The 18,168-nt window shown below is 44.9% G+C and overlaps 2 protein-coding genes across 3 annotated transcripts; both read left to right on the top strand.

The window, feature by feature from the left end:
• The first annotated feature begins 3,423 nt into the window (after window positions 1-3,423).
• NUPR2 (nuclear protein 2, transcriptional regulator) lies at window positions 3,424-5,503 on the top strand. 2 transcript variants are annotated; one of them, XM_060259289.1, is made up of 2 exons: window positions 3,424-3,770; window positions 5,338-5,503. In XM_060259289.1, exons 1-2 carry the CDS (start codon window positions 3,432-3,434, stop codon window positions 5,368-5,370), a joined length of 372 nt encoding a protein of 123 aa, XP_060115272.1. In that variant the 5' UTR covers window positions 3,424-3,431; the 3' UTR covers window positions 5,371-5,503. The 2 variants fall into 2 exon arrangements, with proteins under 2 accessions (XP_060115272.1, XP_060115274.1); XM_060259291.1 differs by having other exon boundaries at window positions 5,331-5,503.
• Window positions 5,504-8,422: 2,919 nt separating this feature from the next.
• CHCHD2 (coiled-coil-helix-coiled-coil-helix domain containing 2) lies at window positions 8,423-15,189 on the top strand. Its single transcript, XM_060259296.1, has 4 exons — window positions 8,423-8,777; window positions 12,009-12,246; window positions 13,691-13,844; window positions 15,101-15,189. The coding sequence occupies exons 1-4, from the start codon at window positions 8,728-8,730 to the stop codon at window positions 15,109-15,111; spliced, it is 453 nt and encodes a 150-aa protein (XP_060115279.1). The 5' UTR covers window positions 8,423-8,727; the 3' UTR covers window positions 15,112-15,189.
• Window positions 15,190-18,168: the final 2,979 nt, after the last annotated feature.

The following is an 18,168-nucleotide window of genomic DNA, read 5'->3' as shown; positions in this document are numbered from 1 at the left end:
TTTCTGGAGATTCAGAGGCTGTGTCTGTGTGTGTGTGGGGGGGGGGGGTGACATTCAGAGACTGATTTCATCTATCCATGGTACATCATAGAGTTAACTCTCTGAAGCTTCCATTTTCTCCAGGGGAACTGATCTTTGCAATTTGGAGATCAATTAATTTTGGGGCCCCACCCATCTATCTGTGGATTCTTGTAGGTGGCAGTATTTGGTTTCAGAAGCCAAGGGAAGTACAAGAAAGAGACAGAGTGTTTGATGCTGCTTATCCATACTTTGAATAACCCAATGAGTCTAGAAACCATGGGTTTGTGGATCTCAGTTGTTCTCCCCCTAAACCCACTATGGCTTGTGGTCTTTTTGTACAGCAAGGCAACAGAGTGTATTGAAATGCTTAAACAAATCATCAAATAATAGAATAATTTCTGGCATCTCCAGATAAAAGGATCAGATGGAAGGTGATATGAAAGAGCTCTCCACTTGAGACCTTGCTAGGTTGAGTAGACAGTATAGAGTTGATAAACCGATGGACTTTATTCAGAACAACAGTTTCAGAGCTGGATGTTCCTGGGCGATTTCTCCCTGAGTTGTCCCTTGAGCCAAGCTCTCTCTTTTCCTTATCTGTTCTGCATCATGTCCATTGGCCATTGTTTCTTCCTGGCTAAAATTAGATCACATAAACCAAGCCCATTCCTGCCTTTTCTCCTTTTTTCTTATAAATATTCTCCAGAACAAGCCCCTGACAAGGACTGGCTAGAAACCTGAGTTTGTCATAGCAGAGGTAGAAAATAATGTCAGCTACATGGAAAAGCAAAAGGTCATGGCAACAATGGAAAAGACAGAACCGTGAGACCCCCATATTTCTCTCTGCAAGGCAGTCAGAACTTTGCCCTGTGCTGAGGAAAGTCTGAAGCTGCAGCACATGAGCAGACCTTTCTATGAACTTAACCCAAGTGATAGAGCAAATACATCAATTTCTAACTAATTGGATCCTCACAGTGAGTCTCTAGTTCCTGTCTCCCCATCTGGGCTTTGCTGGAGCTCTTTCACATCAACAGTTCTTCCTGTGTGCCTTTTGTTCCTTGGAACAAAGAGGGCTCTGACAGCATCCTTTGCCTTATGAATGTCCTCCTTGTACAACTTGGCTGTTCCATAGGCTTTTGGGAAAGGATGGAGGTGAATATTCTATGGACTCACTGCACCATCTGCTAATGGTCTCTGATGGTGTACAGAAAGGGTTGACCAGCAGAGAAGAGAACCTGACAGTCTATTTTAATGATTCAGGGTTTGTAGTGTTACTAGCACTGGATCGTACAATGGAGGATTATTCATGAAAAAATTTTTTTTGTACACTCTGGGTTTGGAGTTTATGGGCATAATCAGCTAGGAAGATCTCCTCTGTACTCCTATTTGAAATTTAATAAGAGCTGCACATGTGCATGTTCAGCTGTCACTCATTTCAATAGAGCTTTGTGCAGCGCTTGGAGATCTTCATGGGGTTTGTCTTTTTCCCATGGCCCAACGCAATAGCAGGGGCACACGGCAACATGTTTGTTGTTTGTTTAATTTATGAATTTGCATTCTGCATTTTCTCCATTCTAGGAGGCAAACGTTCATCAAAATGAAAATCAAACATTAAAATAATACGGACAGAATATGAAACTATTAAAAGCAACAATCCTTATCCAAGGATTATCAACACACGAGAAGAAAAAAATAGTTTACAGGTTTATTGAGATGGCCACAGCCAATAATAGTCCACAGAAAGCCTTCTGGATCCAGTAAGTTTTACAGGCTTTATTGAATACTAGTATGGAAAATGCCTGACAGGCCTCCATTCTCTAGTCTAGAAGACAAGCTGGTGCAGAAGGCACGGGCTCTGGTTGGTATCAGTTTACTGGGTAGGCATTAGGGTTGCCAGCTCTGGATTGGGAAATACTTGGAGATTTTAGGGATAGAGCTCAGGGGAGGTAGAGTTTGGGGAGGGGAAGGACCTCAGCTGGGTGTAATGCCATAGGGCCCACTCTCCTCTGAAGCAGCCATTTTCTCCAAGAGAACTGATCTTGTCTGGCAACCAGTTGTAATAACGAGATATCCAGGTGCCCCCTGGATGCTGGCCACCCTAGTGGGCAGAGGGTACAGCTAGAAAGAGCTGTTGGGTTCAGTTCGCAACCAGGTCTGTATTAGGAGATGCGATCCTTGAGGTGTGTGTAGGTATAGACCCTAGGCCCTTTAACAAAGAAAGCCCCTTTAAGACCAATGAGTGCTAATGTTTTAAACATGTTTTAAGGGTTTTTTTTAATTAATTGTGTTTGTCTGTGTCCTTTATAAAGTTTATATCTCTGCTACCTCATCTTAAATAGGCACACACATGACGGGCCCAATAAGTCTCATTTATGTCAGATCCGGTCCTCATAATAAATGAGTTTGACACCCCTGAATGGAGGATAGTGCAGAATTGTTTTCTGTTGCCCCAGAAGGTAGGACCAGAATGAACAGGTTGAAATTAAATCAGAAGAGTTTCTGGCTCAACATTAGGAAGAACTTCCTGACAGAGCAGTTCCTCAGTGTAACAGGCTTCCTTGGGAGGTGGTGGGCTCTCCTTCCTTGGAGGTTTTTAAATAGAGGCTAGATGGCCATCTGACAGCAATGCTGATCCTGTGAATGTAGGGGGTGGTATTTGTGACTTTCCTGCATTGTGCAGGGGGTTGGACTAGATGACCCTGGAGGCCCCTTCCAACTCTATGATGCTATATAGGAAGAGAGTGGGTGGCAGGTTGTTAAGTTGGCAGGACGGGCCAATTAGAGTCAACCAGGGGTGGCCAATGGTAGCTCTCCAGATGTTTTTTGCCTACAACTCCCATTAGCCCCAGCCAGCATGGCCTATGGCTGGGGCTGATGGGAGTTGTAGGCAAAAAAAAACATCTGGAGAGCTACTGTTGGCCACCCCTGATAAAACACACACATTCCTCTCTTTAGGAGCTTGTTTCACTGAGAAACTGTGCATGCACATAAACGCCCATACCGTTAACAAACCTGTAGAATAACGTTAGAGTTCGTTGGCAACTTTAAGATCTACAAAGTTTTATTCAAGGTAGGTGCTTTCCTGCGCAAGCACACTTCCTCAGAAAAAAATGCAACGGAAGAAAACCATTCAAATTTATAGACAGGGTTGAAAAGCAATTCACCCGGACCTATCTTGAATAAAACTGTTGGTCTTAAAGGTGCCACTGAGCTCTAACTTTCTGCTGCTGCTTCAGATCAACACGGCTGGCTGCCCACCAGGGTCTAGGCAGGAGTAACTCTGCGAACCCGACCGCTAGGCCTCCGTTACTAGGGCAACCCTGGGGGAATGGCCACGTGCTGCTCTGTGACGCCACCACCAGGCGAGACCCTGCGCCTCCGATCGCGGCGGCGGGCAGAGACCAGGAGCTAGCATGGGGCGCGGGCGGAGCCAGACGAGGAGGGCGGCCAAAGTTGCCAAGGCCCCGCCTGTCGCCCCGGAGGAGTCGGCTTCCTCCTTGGTTTCCGACGTGGAGGCGGAAGCGGAGCAGGTGGATGAGCTGCGAGAGGCGGTGTCTCGCGGCGGGCCCCGGGGCCTCGGCTCGGGCGGAAAGGGCCGCAGCCGCCGCGAGAGGGAGCAGAACACCAACTGGCCCGTCCCCGCCGGCCACGAGCGCAAGATCTCCAGCAAAATCCGCGCCACCCTGGCTAAGCGTCGCCGAAGGCAGCAGAGGACTGGCGGGACCCGCGCCAGGGGGCCGGCCAAGGCGAAGGTGCACTTGCCTTGCGCATTCCTACAGCACGACACCTGCCCATCCCCGGTTCTTGTTGGCATGCGCCCTCTTAGGGTGCATAACCTCCCTTCCATGTCATAAAGCTCATCAGGAGCTCCAAGGATGGGTCCTCTTTTGCGGGCAGTTATTTATTTCTGCTGCTTGCACAGAGGACTACCTTGACCTTTTATTTATTTACAAAGCGCATAGCGGTGCAATAGTTGTTCTTTCCCTTCCTTCCGTTTTCCAGGAAACAGATCATCCGTCCCGTTATGCAAAGCACTTTGGATCAGTGCACCCCCTCTCCAAGAATGCAATCGCTTAATGGTCACATAGCACACTCATTCCACTACCGATCTCATAACCCCACTATTACCATTATGTGTTTTAAAGTTTTTTAAAATTATTCTTTCAAAAGAAAAGAGGGGCCCACTACTACCATTATGTACTGATGCAGGTCCTCCCCCCCCCCAACCCCCCCCCACTAAATTTCCATTGACTCTTCCCCATACTGCCAGGGAACACACAGCAACAGCATAGACGTATACCCCCTCACACAAGTGATGTTCCACCATTTCCCTCGAAATGCACCTGCCTCAGTTGTTCCCCCCCCCCTGTCCCCGCACACACATTAATTAGATCCATGGAAATAACTGCCCAGATCATATTTCATGTATTAAAGTGCTTTCCCTGTCAGCAAATGAAGTTAGTACAAACATATTTCCACCCCCCTCATCACCATGCTCTATTCAGGATGGCTATAAGTGTCAGCCTATGAAGAGTGCTGCCCTTCTAAACCCATTGGCTTCTGTGGCTTTAGAGGGGGGTGTAACTCTGCTGAAGATTACACTCTTATCTCCCCCTTCCACTTCATACACAATAACACATTTCTTAGTAATCTGTTGCTACAGTCTCTATCTGCCCCAGTTTGCCTCTCCATTCACCCACTCCTGTATAACCCCATCCCCGCTCTAGTCAAAAACATCTAGTACCACTGCCAGAGCAATTAGGTATCCCTCATGCAGTAGTGGACCTCTATGGGCAAAGTCCATCCCTATGATTGTAGAACCCATCACACCCCAGTCAACTCTGCCGCTCAGGCTGCGCATATAGTAATGTAATGGGAGGGATGGTGGCTCAGCGGTAGAGCATCTGCTTGGTAAGCAGAAGGTCCCAGGTTCAATCCCGGCATCTCCAAAAAAGGGTCCAGGCAAATAGGTGTGAAAAACCTCAGCTTGAGACCCTGGAGAGCCTCTGCCAGTCTGAGAAGACAATACTGACTTTGATGGACCCAGGGTCTGATCCAGTAGAAGGCAGCTTCATATATGTTCATATGTCTCTAGGTAGGACAACGCAGTGGGCGGTCTATATCTAGCTCAGTATTGGGAAAACAGAACTTCCTCTTTAGCAGCATGTGCCATGACTCCTGCAAGGCAGAAGAGCTTTGAATCTGGGGGTCCACCTAAATCCCAGAGGGTTGATATTAGTGAGAATTCATAATGCCAGCCTAGATCCTCTGTGGGCCTGCCATCATGCCAGGTATTTTTTGGTTTATTGCAGGCTGCAGAAACAACCGATGGCTGAAAATGTTGCTCTGTAGCTGAAGAAACCACCATCTGGATCTGCTGTACTGCAGGATTTCCACTTCTGAATCCTCCTTGTCCTTTAGACAAATGCCCAAGTTCTCTTGGACAAAGAAGCCTGTCTGCCCAATAACACCAAAACACAGTGCACCTGGCCAGCATCTTCTTGTGTTTCTGCATCCATTTATATTTCTTTAAATTCATGTTGTTTAGATATTTGCCAGCCAGCTTTCCAAAGGGAAGCATTGCCAAGATGACAAAAATCAAAATATGTGTTGAAATGCAACACTCTGACATCACTAAAGCACATGTGCTCTAGTCTTCTGAAGGGTTATTTCTGAATAAGTATTGGAAATCCCTTTCATCTTTGCATGAAAAAATTTCTCTTAAGAGCCTATAAGCCTTCTACCTACTACCCCCAGGGCAGGTGAATCTGCTTCAATCAAATCTTTTCATAGGCAGAATTGCTTTTACTGTGGATACTTTTAAGTTCATAAGAATGCTTGATGTAGCTAATCAGTGTGGGTTCATCCAGCAATCTGTTGCCAACTCAGTTCAAGAAAACCCACAAGCAGGGCATGGAAGCAATAGCTCTCATCTGTTTATCTCCACCTTCTCCCCCAGCAACTGGCATTTACAAGTGCTGAAGTTGGGACTAATCAGGGTTGCCAACCTCCAGGTGGTGGCTGGATCCCCCACTATTACAACTGATATCCAGGTGACAGAGAGGAGGAAATGACTGCTTTGGAAGGTGGATTCTACAGTATTATACCCTTCCCTCGTCACCCCAGTGTCGGAAATGACTGGTGCTCGCACAGGGGACCTTTCCTTTCCTCCCCTCCTCGTACCCTGCTCTTCAGGCTCTGCCCCCAAACTTTCCAGGTATTTTCCAACATAGAGCTGGCAACCCTGCAGATCAGCCAACTTACAGTGGCAGCACTCAGTGCAGCCCCACAGTGACAGTACTATCCACTATTGGTTTGGTCACGTGTGCAAAGGCAATACCTACAAGAACAATAATACCAACCAAGATAACAGGATTGAAATCCATCTTCCTAGTGCTACCTGTACTGCCCCATTCAGACGGAGGGTTTTTCATTTCTCCCGCTTTCTGATAAGGAAGGCAGTCTTCCTTCTGAGTAAATATTCTTAGAATCAAGCTGCATGTCATCTTGATTTTGCCTGCAGCAGGCATCCCCATACTGTGTCTAGGAGTAGGTGTAAATTACGTCTCAGTCCCAGTATTTCAGGCTGATCTTATGCACATTGATTTGAATGCAATGTCTACAGTATTTGACAGTCCATTAAGTCCTCTAATTCCCCAGCCTTTTTGGCACCAGGGACTGGTTTAATGGAAGACAGTTTTTCCACGAACCGGGGAGAGGGGCGATCATTTCGGGATGATACAATTGTGCATTTTATTTCTATTATTACATTGTATATAATGAAATAATTATACAACTCAGCATAATGCAGAATCAGTGGGAGCTCTGTGCTTGTTTTCCTGCGATTAGGTGCTTGGTTGCCCATCACTCACCTCCTGTGCGGCCCAGTTGCTAACAGGCCACAGACCGGTACTGGTCCATGGCCCGGGGGTTGAGGACCCCTGCTCTATAGAGAGGTACAGAACTGAGATATGAATGTTGAGAGGGTATATACACTTTGAAACAAAATTAAATGTTTCAGTGCTACCTCTGGGCTTCTTTCCCTTAGGATCAGAGAATCTATTTACAATTTGTTCAGATCTCCCCTTGGGGACATTTCCCGTTAAGGCTGTATTTGGTTTTGACAGGGAAAGTTTTGCCGGCCTAGTTTCTGCCTGACAGCGCCCACAATAAGAGAAAAACAAGGTTAGAAAACAAAGCTGGCTCTCAAGCTGGGTTCCCCTCCTTCCTTTTTCCCTCCCGAGTCCATTCACCCTAAAATTTCTGTGCCTTAACCTTCCTACTCCTTGATGTTCATAGATTCTGATGGGTAATCCTGTTGGTCTGAAGCAGCAGAGCAAAGTTCAAGTCCAGTGGTACCTTTAGGACCAACAAAGTTTTATTCAAGGTTTAAACTTTAATGTGCAAGCATCTGTATCTGAAGAGAAGCCATGTTGGATCAGGCCAATGGCCCATCCAGTCCAGCATTCTGTCACACAGTGGCCAAAAAAACCAGGTGTCATCAGGAGGTCCACCAGTGGGGCCCGGACACTAGATGCCCTCCCACTTAGGGTTGCCAAGTCCAATTCAAGAAATATCTGGGGACTTTGGGGGTGGAGCCAGGAGACATTGGGGGGGGCGGAGCCAGGAGCAAGGGTGTGACAAGCATAATTGAACTCCAAGGGAGTTCTGGCCATCACATTTAAAGGGACAGCACACCTTTTAGAATGCCTTCCTTCCATAGAAAATAATGAAAGATAGGGGCACCTTCTTTTGGGGCTCATAGAATTGGACCCCCTAGTCCAATCCTTTTGAAACTTGGGAGGTATTTTGGGGAGAGGCACTAGATGCTATACGGAAAATTTGGCACCTCTACCTCAAAAAACAGCCTTCCTAGAGCCCCTGACACCCGCGGATCAATTCCCCATCATTCCCTATGGGAATCGTTCCTGGAGGTGCATAATAGCTGTGGGGGTGGAGCTTCCCCCGCAGGCCAGCTGGCTGGGGGAGAGGGGAAGCCTGTAAAACCACGGGATCCCCCGCTGGGACTTGGGGATTGGGAAGCCTACTCCCACTGTTGCTCCTCCAAGCACCAAGAATACAGAGCATCGCTGCCCCAGACAAAGAGTTCCATCTATACCCTGTGGCTAATAGCCACTGATGGACCTCTGCTCCATATGTTTATCTAACCCCACCCCCCCTTGAAGCCATCTAATGCATGTAGCTGCTGCCACCTCCTGTGGCAGTGATTTCCATGTGTTAATCACCCTTTGCATGAAGTAGTTCCTTTTATCCATAAGAAGTGTGGCTGCACGTTTATACTTTGAATAAAATGTTGTTGGTCTTAAAGATGCCGCTGGATTCAAAACCTCGTTCTTCCAGCCCTCTCACGCTAATATTAGATGTACTTCCTCCTATTTCCAATACGGAAGGTAAAGTCAGGCCACGCCTTCCGTCCCCTTATTACCCTCATCCCGCTGTTTCTAGCAAGAGGGGCGGAGTTAAGGACGTCACTCCCTCTATAGCTCGCGCCGCAGTCTTTATGGCGTTAAAACGTACGCAGGCGCAGTTGAAGGCAGGCGGAATTATTTGCCGGTGACCTTGAGGAGAAAGCGGGGGAAGGGGTAGTAGGCGGACCGGAAGTAGGAAAAAAAAGCGCACGTCTGAGCGGAGGCGAGAAAGCCGGAGAGAAGAAGCAACTCGCGAATTAAGGCCTCTGTCGTCGTCATTATGCCTCGGGGAAGCAGAAGCCGAACTTCCCGCATGGCCCCGCCGGCCAGGTAAAGGGCTGGGGGCGCCAGAGGGCCAGAGTGAAGCGGCGAAAGCGCTGCACATTTGTTGAAGGAATAGGCCCAGCATGGATGTAGGCCTCAGCACTCTCCACGCACTCTTTCTTTAGCTTAAGTGGTTCTTCTTCCAAGGGAAGAGTCATTTAATTAGGGGGGGGGGGCTCTGTATAGTAAAGAAAGGCTCAAATTGGAGCTAAAAATAAAAGTGGGGGTTAATTGTTTTAGAAAACAATTAACTGATAGGATCCACCCCTATATATATTTATTTTTGGAGGGTAGCCCTGTTGACCAGAGCGTAAGGAAGCATAGAATTGATAGTGTGGTATCTTCTACTCCCTTTCTACGTACATAACAGCAAAATCTGGTGACTGACTGTTAAATGATGACTAGTTGGGAGAGAAGTAAGGGGTGAAGGGAACAGAAATGGGCTTGAAGAAGAAATTGGGGGGGCAATCAAAAAGAGAATAGAGAACTGGCAGCAGTGTATGGAGAAAGGTGTTTATTGACAGGCATTATGCTGTCGTAATTAATGTTTGATTAGAACAGGGGAGGCCCAGGTACAAATCCTTGGGTGCCATCAGTCTTACTGGGTGACTGTGGGCCAGTCTTTCTTACACAACTTGACCAACTTAACAGTATTGTTGAGAAGGTGATGAAACATGTATGGCCTAATGCTCCTTGGAGGAAGGGTGAGATTAAAAAGCTCTTAAATAAATAATTAATGGAGAATGAAAAGAGGGGGTGACTTGGTGCTAACTTGTTCATACATAGCCTTATAAACTAGTTGAATGGGGGAGAAAACCCAGTCCTGTCAATGAAGCACACCTGTATTCTACTACTTTTTTTTCCCTTCACAAAGTGGTTTAAATGAAGCTTCTGCAGCTTGATCATTCATGTCTGCATTTTTAAACGTTGGGTACCCTTTTTGTTGGGCAGATGGTGAGGGCTCATAATGGGCTAGAAGTGGTGCTGGGATTGTATGGACACTTCCAGAAAAAGAACATGGAAGTGCTTTGGACCCTTGTAGGCTGCAGGGCTATTCTCCATACCATCCAAACCTTTGCCTTGGATAGGCTTATTGTAGGCAGGAGCTGATTTGATTGTCTCTTTTTCTGAACTTATTTCCGCCCTCTTCCAAGAAGCCTTTAAGACGTAACCAGAATGAATATGACACTGCCTGGATAAATAGAGACTGTAGCACCACTGTATTGTTTTAGCTTATTTTTAAAACTAATTTATATTTTGTATTTATATTGTTGATTGATTTTATCTGTTACTGTCATGCCATGATATTGTATCACGCTCTGTAAGCCGCCCTGAGCCTGCCTCGGCGGGGAGGGTGGGGTATAAATAAAAATTTACTTACTTACTTACTATGGGAGAGGCAGTTCTCTTCAGAAGTCAGAAGGGAAAGGGAAATCAAGAGGTGAACAGGGAGGAAGACAGAGATGAGCATCTTGATCTTTAGCTCCTTTCCTTCTGGAATATATATATTGTCCAGGAGGGTTTCAAACGCAGCAAACCTTGTACTCTGCCGTAAACAGAGGTTATGGTTTTGGCCCTCCAGAGCCTAGCGTCAGTGGCACTAGTGGCTAGGTGTTCATGGGGTGTCTTGTGTCTTTGGAATCTTTCTCTGTTAATGAACAATGAACTTCCTAATCCAGGTTTTTGCATTGGTTCTTATTTATCTGCCTTACATGCCTGCATCACTGTTCCTCCAACAGCCCGTGGTTCCTTGGCAGTCTCCTTTCTAGGAAGTATATAGGGTCATACCTACTTTATCTTGTATGAGGACACTATTGATCTCACATTAACCTTCAGCCCACTGTCAAGACTGAAGTGACAAAAAAGCAGGAATGTGGCCTCCTGTTTAAAGAGCATCAAGATTCTTGCATTTGTTTAATGTTTTCTCCGTCCTGATGAGTTGAGTAACAGGCTGTGAATATTTAACCAGTTTAAAGAGACAATCTGTTTTGTAACGTCTTCTGTTGGCTGCTTTGAAAGAGCTTTGACCAGTGATCTTAAAGGCATATTCCTGGTAAAATGTTATGGATATCTGTCTTCTGTAGAAAGAAAAATTCAAAAAGCTGAAATTTTGGGTTCTTGCAAGGGGTATCTGAGTCATTTGTAATTAGAAGCACAATTGTTACTGATCAACATGCAGTCAAAAATGTAAGCCTTTCCATTTATGGCCCAAATAGTGGCTCTGATGTGCAAATTTCAAAAACAAATGTGTTCCAAAATCAGAGACAATCTGCAAGTCTTTAATGGCCTAGGTTCACATGAACATAAGCAAGCATTCTATATGGTTCACACAGGTGTGCACCCCCTCCTTATTTACACATGAGGGATTACTTATAGTCATGTGATGCTACCCTAAGATTCTCCTCAGCTTTTTATTAAAAATGGGTAGACACAGTAAGCCTTTACCTGGGTGGCTCAGGCTTTCCCTGTCTCATCAGATCTCAGAAACTAAACCCTGTTTAGTATTTGGGATCTGGTTAGTACTCAGATGGGAGAAGTCCAGAATTGCTACACAGAGGCAGGCAACCTGGCAATGTCAGTCAGTCAGTCAGTTTATTGCGGCTCTAGGCCAATCAACAACAACAACACAACTCATCAATAACAGTACAACACAACACCAAGCTAAAATATAACATAACAATATAAAACTATGTACAACCATCAAAAGGCAACACTTAACTAAGGGCATCTTCTTTCAAATACAAACAGCATTAAATTTCTTCCTGTCAAGGTCGGTAACTTTCTGGCTTCACCTGCAGTAAGGTTTTGCTGTGGAAACATTCATGGGAGCAAAGGTTAGAAGCTGGGATATGTGTGGTTTAGAATTTAAATTGTTAGATTAAGAAGTGGGGACAGATCTTGGTTCAAATCCTGTCCCCCATGAGTCACACGCTGTCTACCTAACCTCTATCTCAAGGTTTTTGTGATGATAAAACTGAGGGGAAAACCTTGTATGCTGCCCTGACCTTGGAGAGAGGGCAGAATAAAAATAACATGTTGTTTTTTAAATTGGAAGCAACATTCCTGCTTCCTCTTTACTTCTGTTCCACCTCTATTGGCAATAGAACAAAAGGTGTTTGAAGTGAACTGTTTATAGGAACATATACCTAGATGTCCAAGTCCTGGGCCTGTTTAACAGGGAAATTTGTTTAATCCCAGTGAGTTTTGAAAATTCATTTTTTCCCCTTGCCTTCACAGCCGTGCACCACCAATGCGAGCAGCTCCACCACCAGCTGCACATGCTCCCGTCCCAGCACCTGCCCCTGCATCAGCAGTGGCTTCTCCTGCTCCCCGGCAGCCTGGCCTGATGGCCCAGATGGCCACCACAGCTGCTGGCGTGGCCGTGGGCTCTGCTGTGGGGCACACACTAGGACATGCAATGACTGGAGGATTTGGGGGCAGCTCTGAAGCTGCAAGGCCAGACATCACTTATCAGGTAAGTGCAGGGAGGCCACTGTCTGGCTAGCTGGTTCTCACCTGCTGTGAATAAAACTTTGTCTTGCTTAACATTCATCTGCTGCCACGACTACCGCACAGACCCCAAAAAGAAATGATGGGAAGTTGCTGGGCCAGCACTCACTTCTTGTCCAAGGTTGCCCAAGGAACTGGGCTTATAGTTTGGGTTACCAACAGGTTTAGCTGGTAGGATTCAACTTAGAAAAGTTCCTTTGAGGTCAAAGACAGGAGGAAATAAATGTTCTTTGGAATAAGGCCTCATAGTGGTCTTTATATCAAGAGTATTTGGAAGTCTGAAAGTCAAAAGAATGCACACATTAAATGTAGTAGCCATTCTGTAATAATTTTTTTAAAAAATCTGCGTTGAGAGAGAGCAAAATTCTAAATGATGTTAAGAGTAAGTTAGTTCCCAAGATTTTTTGGTCTGCTTTTCAATACAGTGCTTTAGGAGAACAATGGAGGCAGCAAAGTTTCCAGGAGTTATACAACGGAGTTAAACAAGCTGGGGATCCGCAAAGAATAACAGAAAAGGAGACAGGAGACAATTTAGAAATCCAATTCTGTTCTTCAAAAATCTCCTCCCAAGATTTAGAGAAGGGTTGCTTGATAAGGTTAATCTCTCGACATATAAACTTTCAACTGAATCTCAGCTGACCCCAGTGTCTGCAGATTTGTGAAGCATTTCCCATCTTCATCAAGTTTTTGTAAAATTAAGAGAACCTCTCAAAGGGTGTGTTCTTCTGCACAGCTGGCATCTTTCCCTAAGTATTTATTTTATTCCATTTATAATCTGCCCTCCACGCAAGCAGTCTCAGGCGAGGTCCATCATAAAACCACACAATAAAATCCATTAAGTGATTAAAATGCAGTTAAAAATCAGGACATCGACATTAAAACTAAACCATGCCTCAACAGATCCACCCAGTTGGGCCCAAGTGGTCACTCAGATCTGAGGTCACTGGAGGGTAGGCCAGGTATAAGTGAACGCCACTGCCTCAACTAAAGGCCTCCTGCCTTGTTGGCTGATTTTGCAGTTTCTAGTTCCCTCAGCTGGAGAGATGGCTACAATGAGCTGTAAATATGCATTCCCACCCCCCAAAGGTATTGCATTGGAGATGGAACAAAGTAATACTGGCTAATCAGGGCATAAAGGGGGGCAGTACTACATAAACTGTGCTTGCTACGTTAGGACCTAACGATGAGCATCCTGCAAGGTAGAGTAAGACTGATTTTTACTCTAGTTGCTTAGCCAGAGGCCTAGCTGACAAGATGTTAACAGGGCAAAGCCGCAGGAATTGGGAAAGCGTCCTCCTGCTTTTAGAATGAAAACGTTACAACGCTTGCTGGCATATTCCTTCTGACAAGCAGTTACTGGCTTCAGACACATCTTCTGCCATCTTATTTCTGTTTCGCTTCCTCCTCAGGAGCCGCAGACAGCCCAGCCAGCAGCACAGCAGTCTCAATATACCCCTTGCCAGTATGAAATGAAACAGTTCCTGGAGTGTGCCCAGAACCAGTCTGACCTGAAGCTGTGTGAGGGCTTCAGCGAGGTCTTGAAGCAGTGCCGTTTTGCAAATGGTAAGGAGCATCCTTGGCTTGGGGCAGGCTGGTTTGCCAATGCGTCCAAACCAGCAGAAACTGATTACTTTGAACACAAAAGGTGTTTCTGAGTTTGTTTTCATTCTTGCCAGTAGCTTTTCAAAAGAAATATTAAGTGACCTGTACTAGTTGCTATAGAGATTAGAGATGAAACAAACAATAACGATGCACTGATTTGGATGATAATGATAGTAATCGCTTGTTAGTTAGTAGCCACCAAAATAGTCTTTGCACTTTAAAACAGAATGGTTCTCTTTCTTATAACCAGGCTGAGCCAGTTTGGTGTAGTGGTTAAGTGTGCGGACTCTTATCTGGGAGAACCGGGTTGGATTCTCCACTCCTCCACTTGCACCTGCTAGCATGGCCTTGGGTCAGCCATAGCTCTGGCAGAGGTTGTCCTTGAAAGGGCAACTGCTGGGAGAGCCCTCTCCAGCCCCACCCACCTCACAGGGTGTCTGTTGTGGGGGAGGAAGGTAAAGGAGATTGTGAGCCGCTCTGAGACTCTTCTGAGTGGAGGGCGGGATATAAATCCAATATCTTCTTCTTCTTGAAGAATATATGCTCTCTGACCTTAGTAACTGACAAGATTATGGAGGCAGGTTTTCATAATCAAACCTGGTGCCTTTCTGGCTCTCTCTACATTTAACTTTGTATGATGTTTAAACACTAGCAAAGATTGCAAGTAAGGCCACATCAGTAACTGGTGTGGACCAGGTACCTATCCTGCTGTTTGGAGTATTTTCTAAAACTATGTGCCCTACTGTCATTGCTTTTAGTATCATTTGGGATCTGAAAGAATGCTGTTTTGAAAGCTGTACGAATAACTTTGTAAAAACTGGAAATGGTTGAATAGACAAGGGTTGCTTTCTTGTCCCTTTGCCTGTGGACACTCTTAGAATAGTGAGAATGGGGAGTGGGTGTCGCCACAAAATGGCTTCCACAGAGGGCTGGGGCCACACAGAAAAAGTTAGGCAATTGCAAGCTGAGCATCCTCTTACTATGATATCCGTTGTTTCTCTGGTCTCCTGTACCAGTGGCTTGTAGGAAAGTCCAGGTTGATTCTGCTTTGGGGGAGAGGGGCACCAGGAAACCCAACAGTGGGCCAACAGGCACCATGTTGGGGATTACTGCCTGACACAGGGTAACATAGTCATTTGCTGAATACTTTGAATTATCTCCAGCAGTTGGTGTCTGATGCTCATCAGTGTCTTTCTTTTGCTCTTCTGAATCCACAGGTCTAGCCTAACAGAGCTGTGCAGAGCGAAGTCCAAACTCCGTTAATGAAAGATGCCTCACTAGTAAAATTCTCTTTTAAAGTCTAAAACGTTAGCATTTCTCATTTGTTTGCGACCGGCTGTCTATCCATCCCCCTACAAGAGCATAGAGTGCTTTCCCCTGTGGAGAGGATTGTGGTGACAGTGGAGGGGTGAGCACAAGACCTCAGGATTGTATCAACGCTGTCCATCCTTGCTCGTCTGCCTGTTAGTAGTGTGCTGACTTGAGCTGTGGAATAAAAGCTGATAGCTCTTCAGAAAAACATGTCCTCAAGCGCCTTATCTGTCACTGATGGGGGTGTGTGTGTGTGTGTAAGTTCTTCAGCCTCTTGATAGTAATGCTTGAGAAGTGAGGGAATTTCTGCCATACGCTTTTATTAAGTGGTGGCCTCATGGAGAACAGTCTTTTCCTACAGTTGCTCCCTCATGTGACAAGCACCTACATTTTTCTTCCATGCACAGAACAATCAGGAAACAAAAATGGGGGGCCAGAAAAGCTGGAGTTGGACCTGCATAAATTGTTGAACTAGAATAAACCCACCACACCTTGGTGTTCATCCAAGCAGCCTGCCAGGTGCCAAAAGAAATAGGCTAGGAGTAAAATCAATGCCTCAGAAGGTTTTAAATCTGCCACAGAAGAATGAAAAGTTAACAAAGATGAATCCTCCTCACAGGAGAGTGAAGTGAAAATAAGATTAACATTTCTTAGCCTGGGCTTTGTTCAGATAAACTAGACAGAATTTGATTTGCTTTACAGTTATAAAAGGGGTAGAATGAACAGCAGCATACATTAATACATTACTAATAAAAATGTAGGCTACATGTAGCACAACATTCTGAACCCTGTACTTCCCCACTGATGTTCTCAAAGGAGCTTAAATCTTGAAGAATACCATAGCACCAGAACATAAATGTAAACCAAATAAGCATGGTAAAGCAGCCATAGCTAACAGAATCCTGTAGAAGCAGCATTTGCAAAATGCACGGGGGATGGGATGCATACCTCTAAGCAATCAACACTTTTCTCCATTTGTGAAAGCTTTGAGAATGTGGCATCCTGTTCACCTGATCCCAAAACAGTAGATTACTTGGAGGTTAATTGAGGGGAAGTGCACCAATGCAGAACTGCCAGCTACCCCATCCTAAGATTTTGGGCTGTACCTCTCTTCCATTGTGTTGGAGGAGATTTTTACAGATAACATAGACTGCCAAAAAGACAAGTAAGTGGTTCTAGATCAAATCGTTTGAACTTCAGACATTAAAATTACTAAACGGAGGCTACTGTATTTTGGTCACATCATGAGGGGCAGACAATCATGCTAGGAAGAGTTGAAGGAAAAGAAGTAGTAACCAAGATGCAATAGATTGACTCTAAAGGAAGCCATGGCCTTCAGCAAGGCTGTTTATCAAAAATAGGATGTTTTGGAGGACATTAATTCATAGGGTTGCCATAGGTTGGAACTGACTCGACAGCCTTTAAACACACCTCTCTCTACACAATAACTCTTGCATTTCTGATGGTGTAGGTTTCATCAGTTGGCTCAGTAGACTACACACGGAGCAAAAGTCCTCTTCCACCTGAAGACCTGGCTGTACTATTTCTTCCCTTGAATGAAAAAAGGGTTAACTTAGAAAAGAAACAGTAAAGGGGGGAAAGCTGCTTGCAGTTCTGCACAGCCCCCATAGCAGTGCGCTTCTGTTCTTTGTATATTTGTTCATGCAAATACAGCCTCAGGGTGGTGAATCTAGTCAGTTTCTCCTTGAGCAAAAACATACCAGAACAGATTTCTGCATAACTGCCTCATAACTCTGGTGGTAAAACATCTGTCAAAATGCCGAGGGAGTTTGCTCTATCTCCACAATCGCACAATGCTTTTTTACCCCAGACTTGCAGAGCAGGTGGACTGAGTGCCCCCTCCGCCCAATATATATAATTCTGCTTCTTGAGTTCAATCACTTCAAAGGGTCTCTTCTTTCAATAGACACTCCTCCAGTTTCTTGGAAAGTGCATTGATTGGCTCAGAAAGTGAATGCTTCAGTTGTAAATAGATCCAGGTGGGCAGCTGTTCACCTCGGTTGTAAGAATGCAAGGAGTGCCGGTCATCAGTTTCCAAGAATGTTATCCTGAAGGTGTTGCACCTGGGTTGTAGGGATGGTTGCCAAATTTTTTTGTGGTCTCTGTTGAAAGGGGGTCTTTACTAGTTCTCTCGTAGGCTTCTCCTGCTTTCTACAATAGTGCCACACTCCTTTATGAGTTTTGAAATGCCCCTCCCCACAAAAGTTATTATATTGACTGCCATACCAATTAAAGTTTGGTACAAAACAATTTCCATTCTGCTGGTTAGCTTATGCAGACAGTGGACTACTTTACCCACAAAATAATGTATTAATTAGATTACACAGCCTACCATGTAATGAGGTGGAATACTGGATCAAAGGTTCCGTTCTATCATATACTTGAGTCCTGTAGCACTTTCAAGACTAGAGTTTCAGGACATAAGCATTCAAGAGTCAAAGCTCCTTTTGTCAAGTACTTTATATTCTTTCTTTTTTTTTTCTCCTGTGCATATTTATTACTTGTGGGGCACTTTTAATAAAAGACTTGGCAACAACCCATGTTTGGACTATAAGAAACTGAATGGATTATTATTCAGTATATTAATTTTTTTCCATTCTCTTTTTTTACATTAAACTTTAAAAAGACAACAACGATATACAACAAGTGCAGTCAAATATTCACAAAATCTTAACCCTTTACCGCCCGCCCCCCGGACAAAAACCTATAATAACACATCTATACCATTATCCAAGGAGCAGATTCAGACAGGCAAAATTCAAGTAGTAGATTATAATATGATCAACATAAAAAGCTGCAAAATAAACTCCCTACATAGAGGATACATACTGACACATTAAAAAGAGGCTCAGCTTATAGAATGCATGGAATGCACAGGGTGAACTAACTTTCCGGAAAAGGAAGGTGAAAGAGAAAGGGGGAAAAACTTTATATTCTTGAAGATAGATCTGGG

This window comes from Heteronotia binoei, chromosome 18 (assembly GCF_032191835.1).
Source record: "Heteronotia binoei isolate CCM8104 ecotype False Entrance Well chromosome 18, APGP_CSIRO_Hbin_v1, whole genome shotgun sequence".
Classification (NCBI taxonomy): domain Eukaryota; kingdom Metazoa; phylum Chordata; class Lepidosauria; order Squamata; family Gekkonidae; genus Heteronotia; species Heteronotia binoei.
The sequence above is the reverse complement of the archived record's forward strand: the minus strand, read 5'-3'. Positions and strand labels throughout refer to the sequence as shown.

Bases quoted from the DNA above. Each gene is read 5' to 3' on its own strand.
- NUPR2 (XM_060259289.1), top strand. From the start codon at position 3,432: ATGGGGCGCGGGCGGAGCCAGACGAGGAGGGCGGCCAAAGTTGCCAAG. The intron at 3,771-5,337 runs GTGCACTTGCCT...TGCAGGCTGCAG, and splicing joins GGGGGCCGGCCAAGGCGAAG to AAACAACCGATGGCTGAAAA.
- CHCHD2 (XM_060259296.1), top strand. From the start codon at position 8,728: ATGCCTCGGGGAAGCAGAAGCCGAACTTCCCGCATGGCCCCGCCGGCC. The intron at 8,778-12,008 runs GTAAAGGGCTGG...TTGCCTTCACAG, and splicing joins CGCATGGCCCCGCCGGCCAG to CCGTGCACCACCAATGCGAG. The intron at 12,247-13,690 runs GTAAGTGCAGGG...CTTCCTCCTCAG, and splicing joins GGCCAGACATCACTTATCAG to GAGCCGCAGACAGCCCAGCC.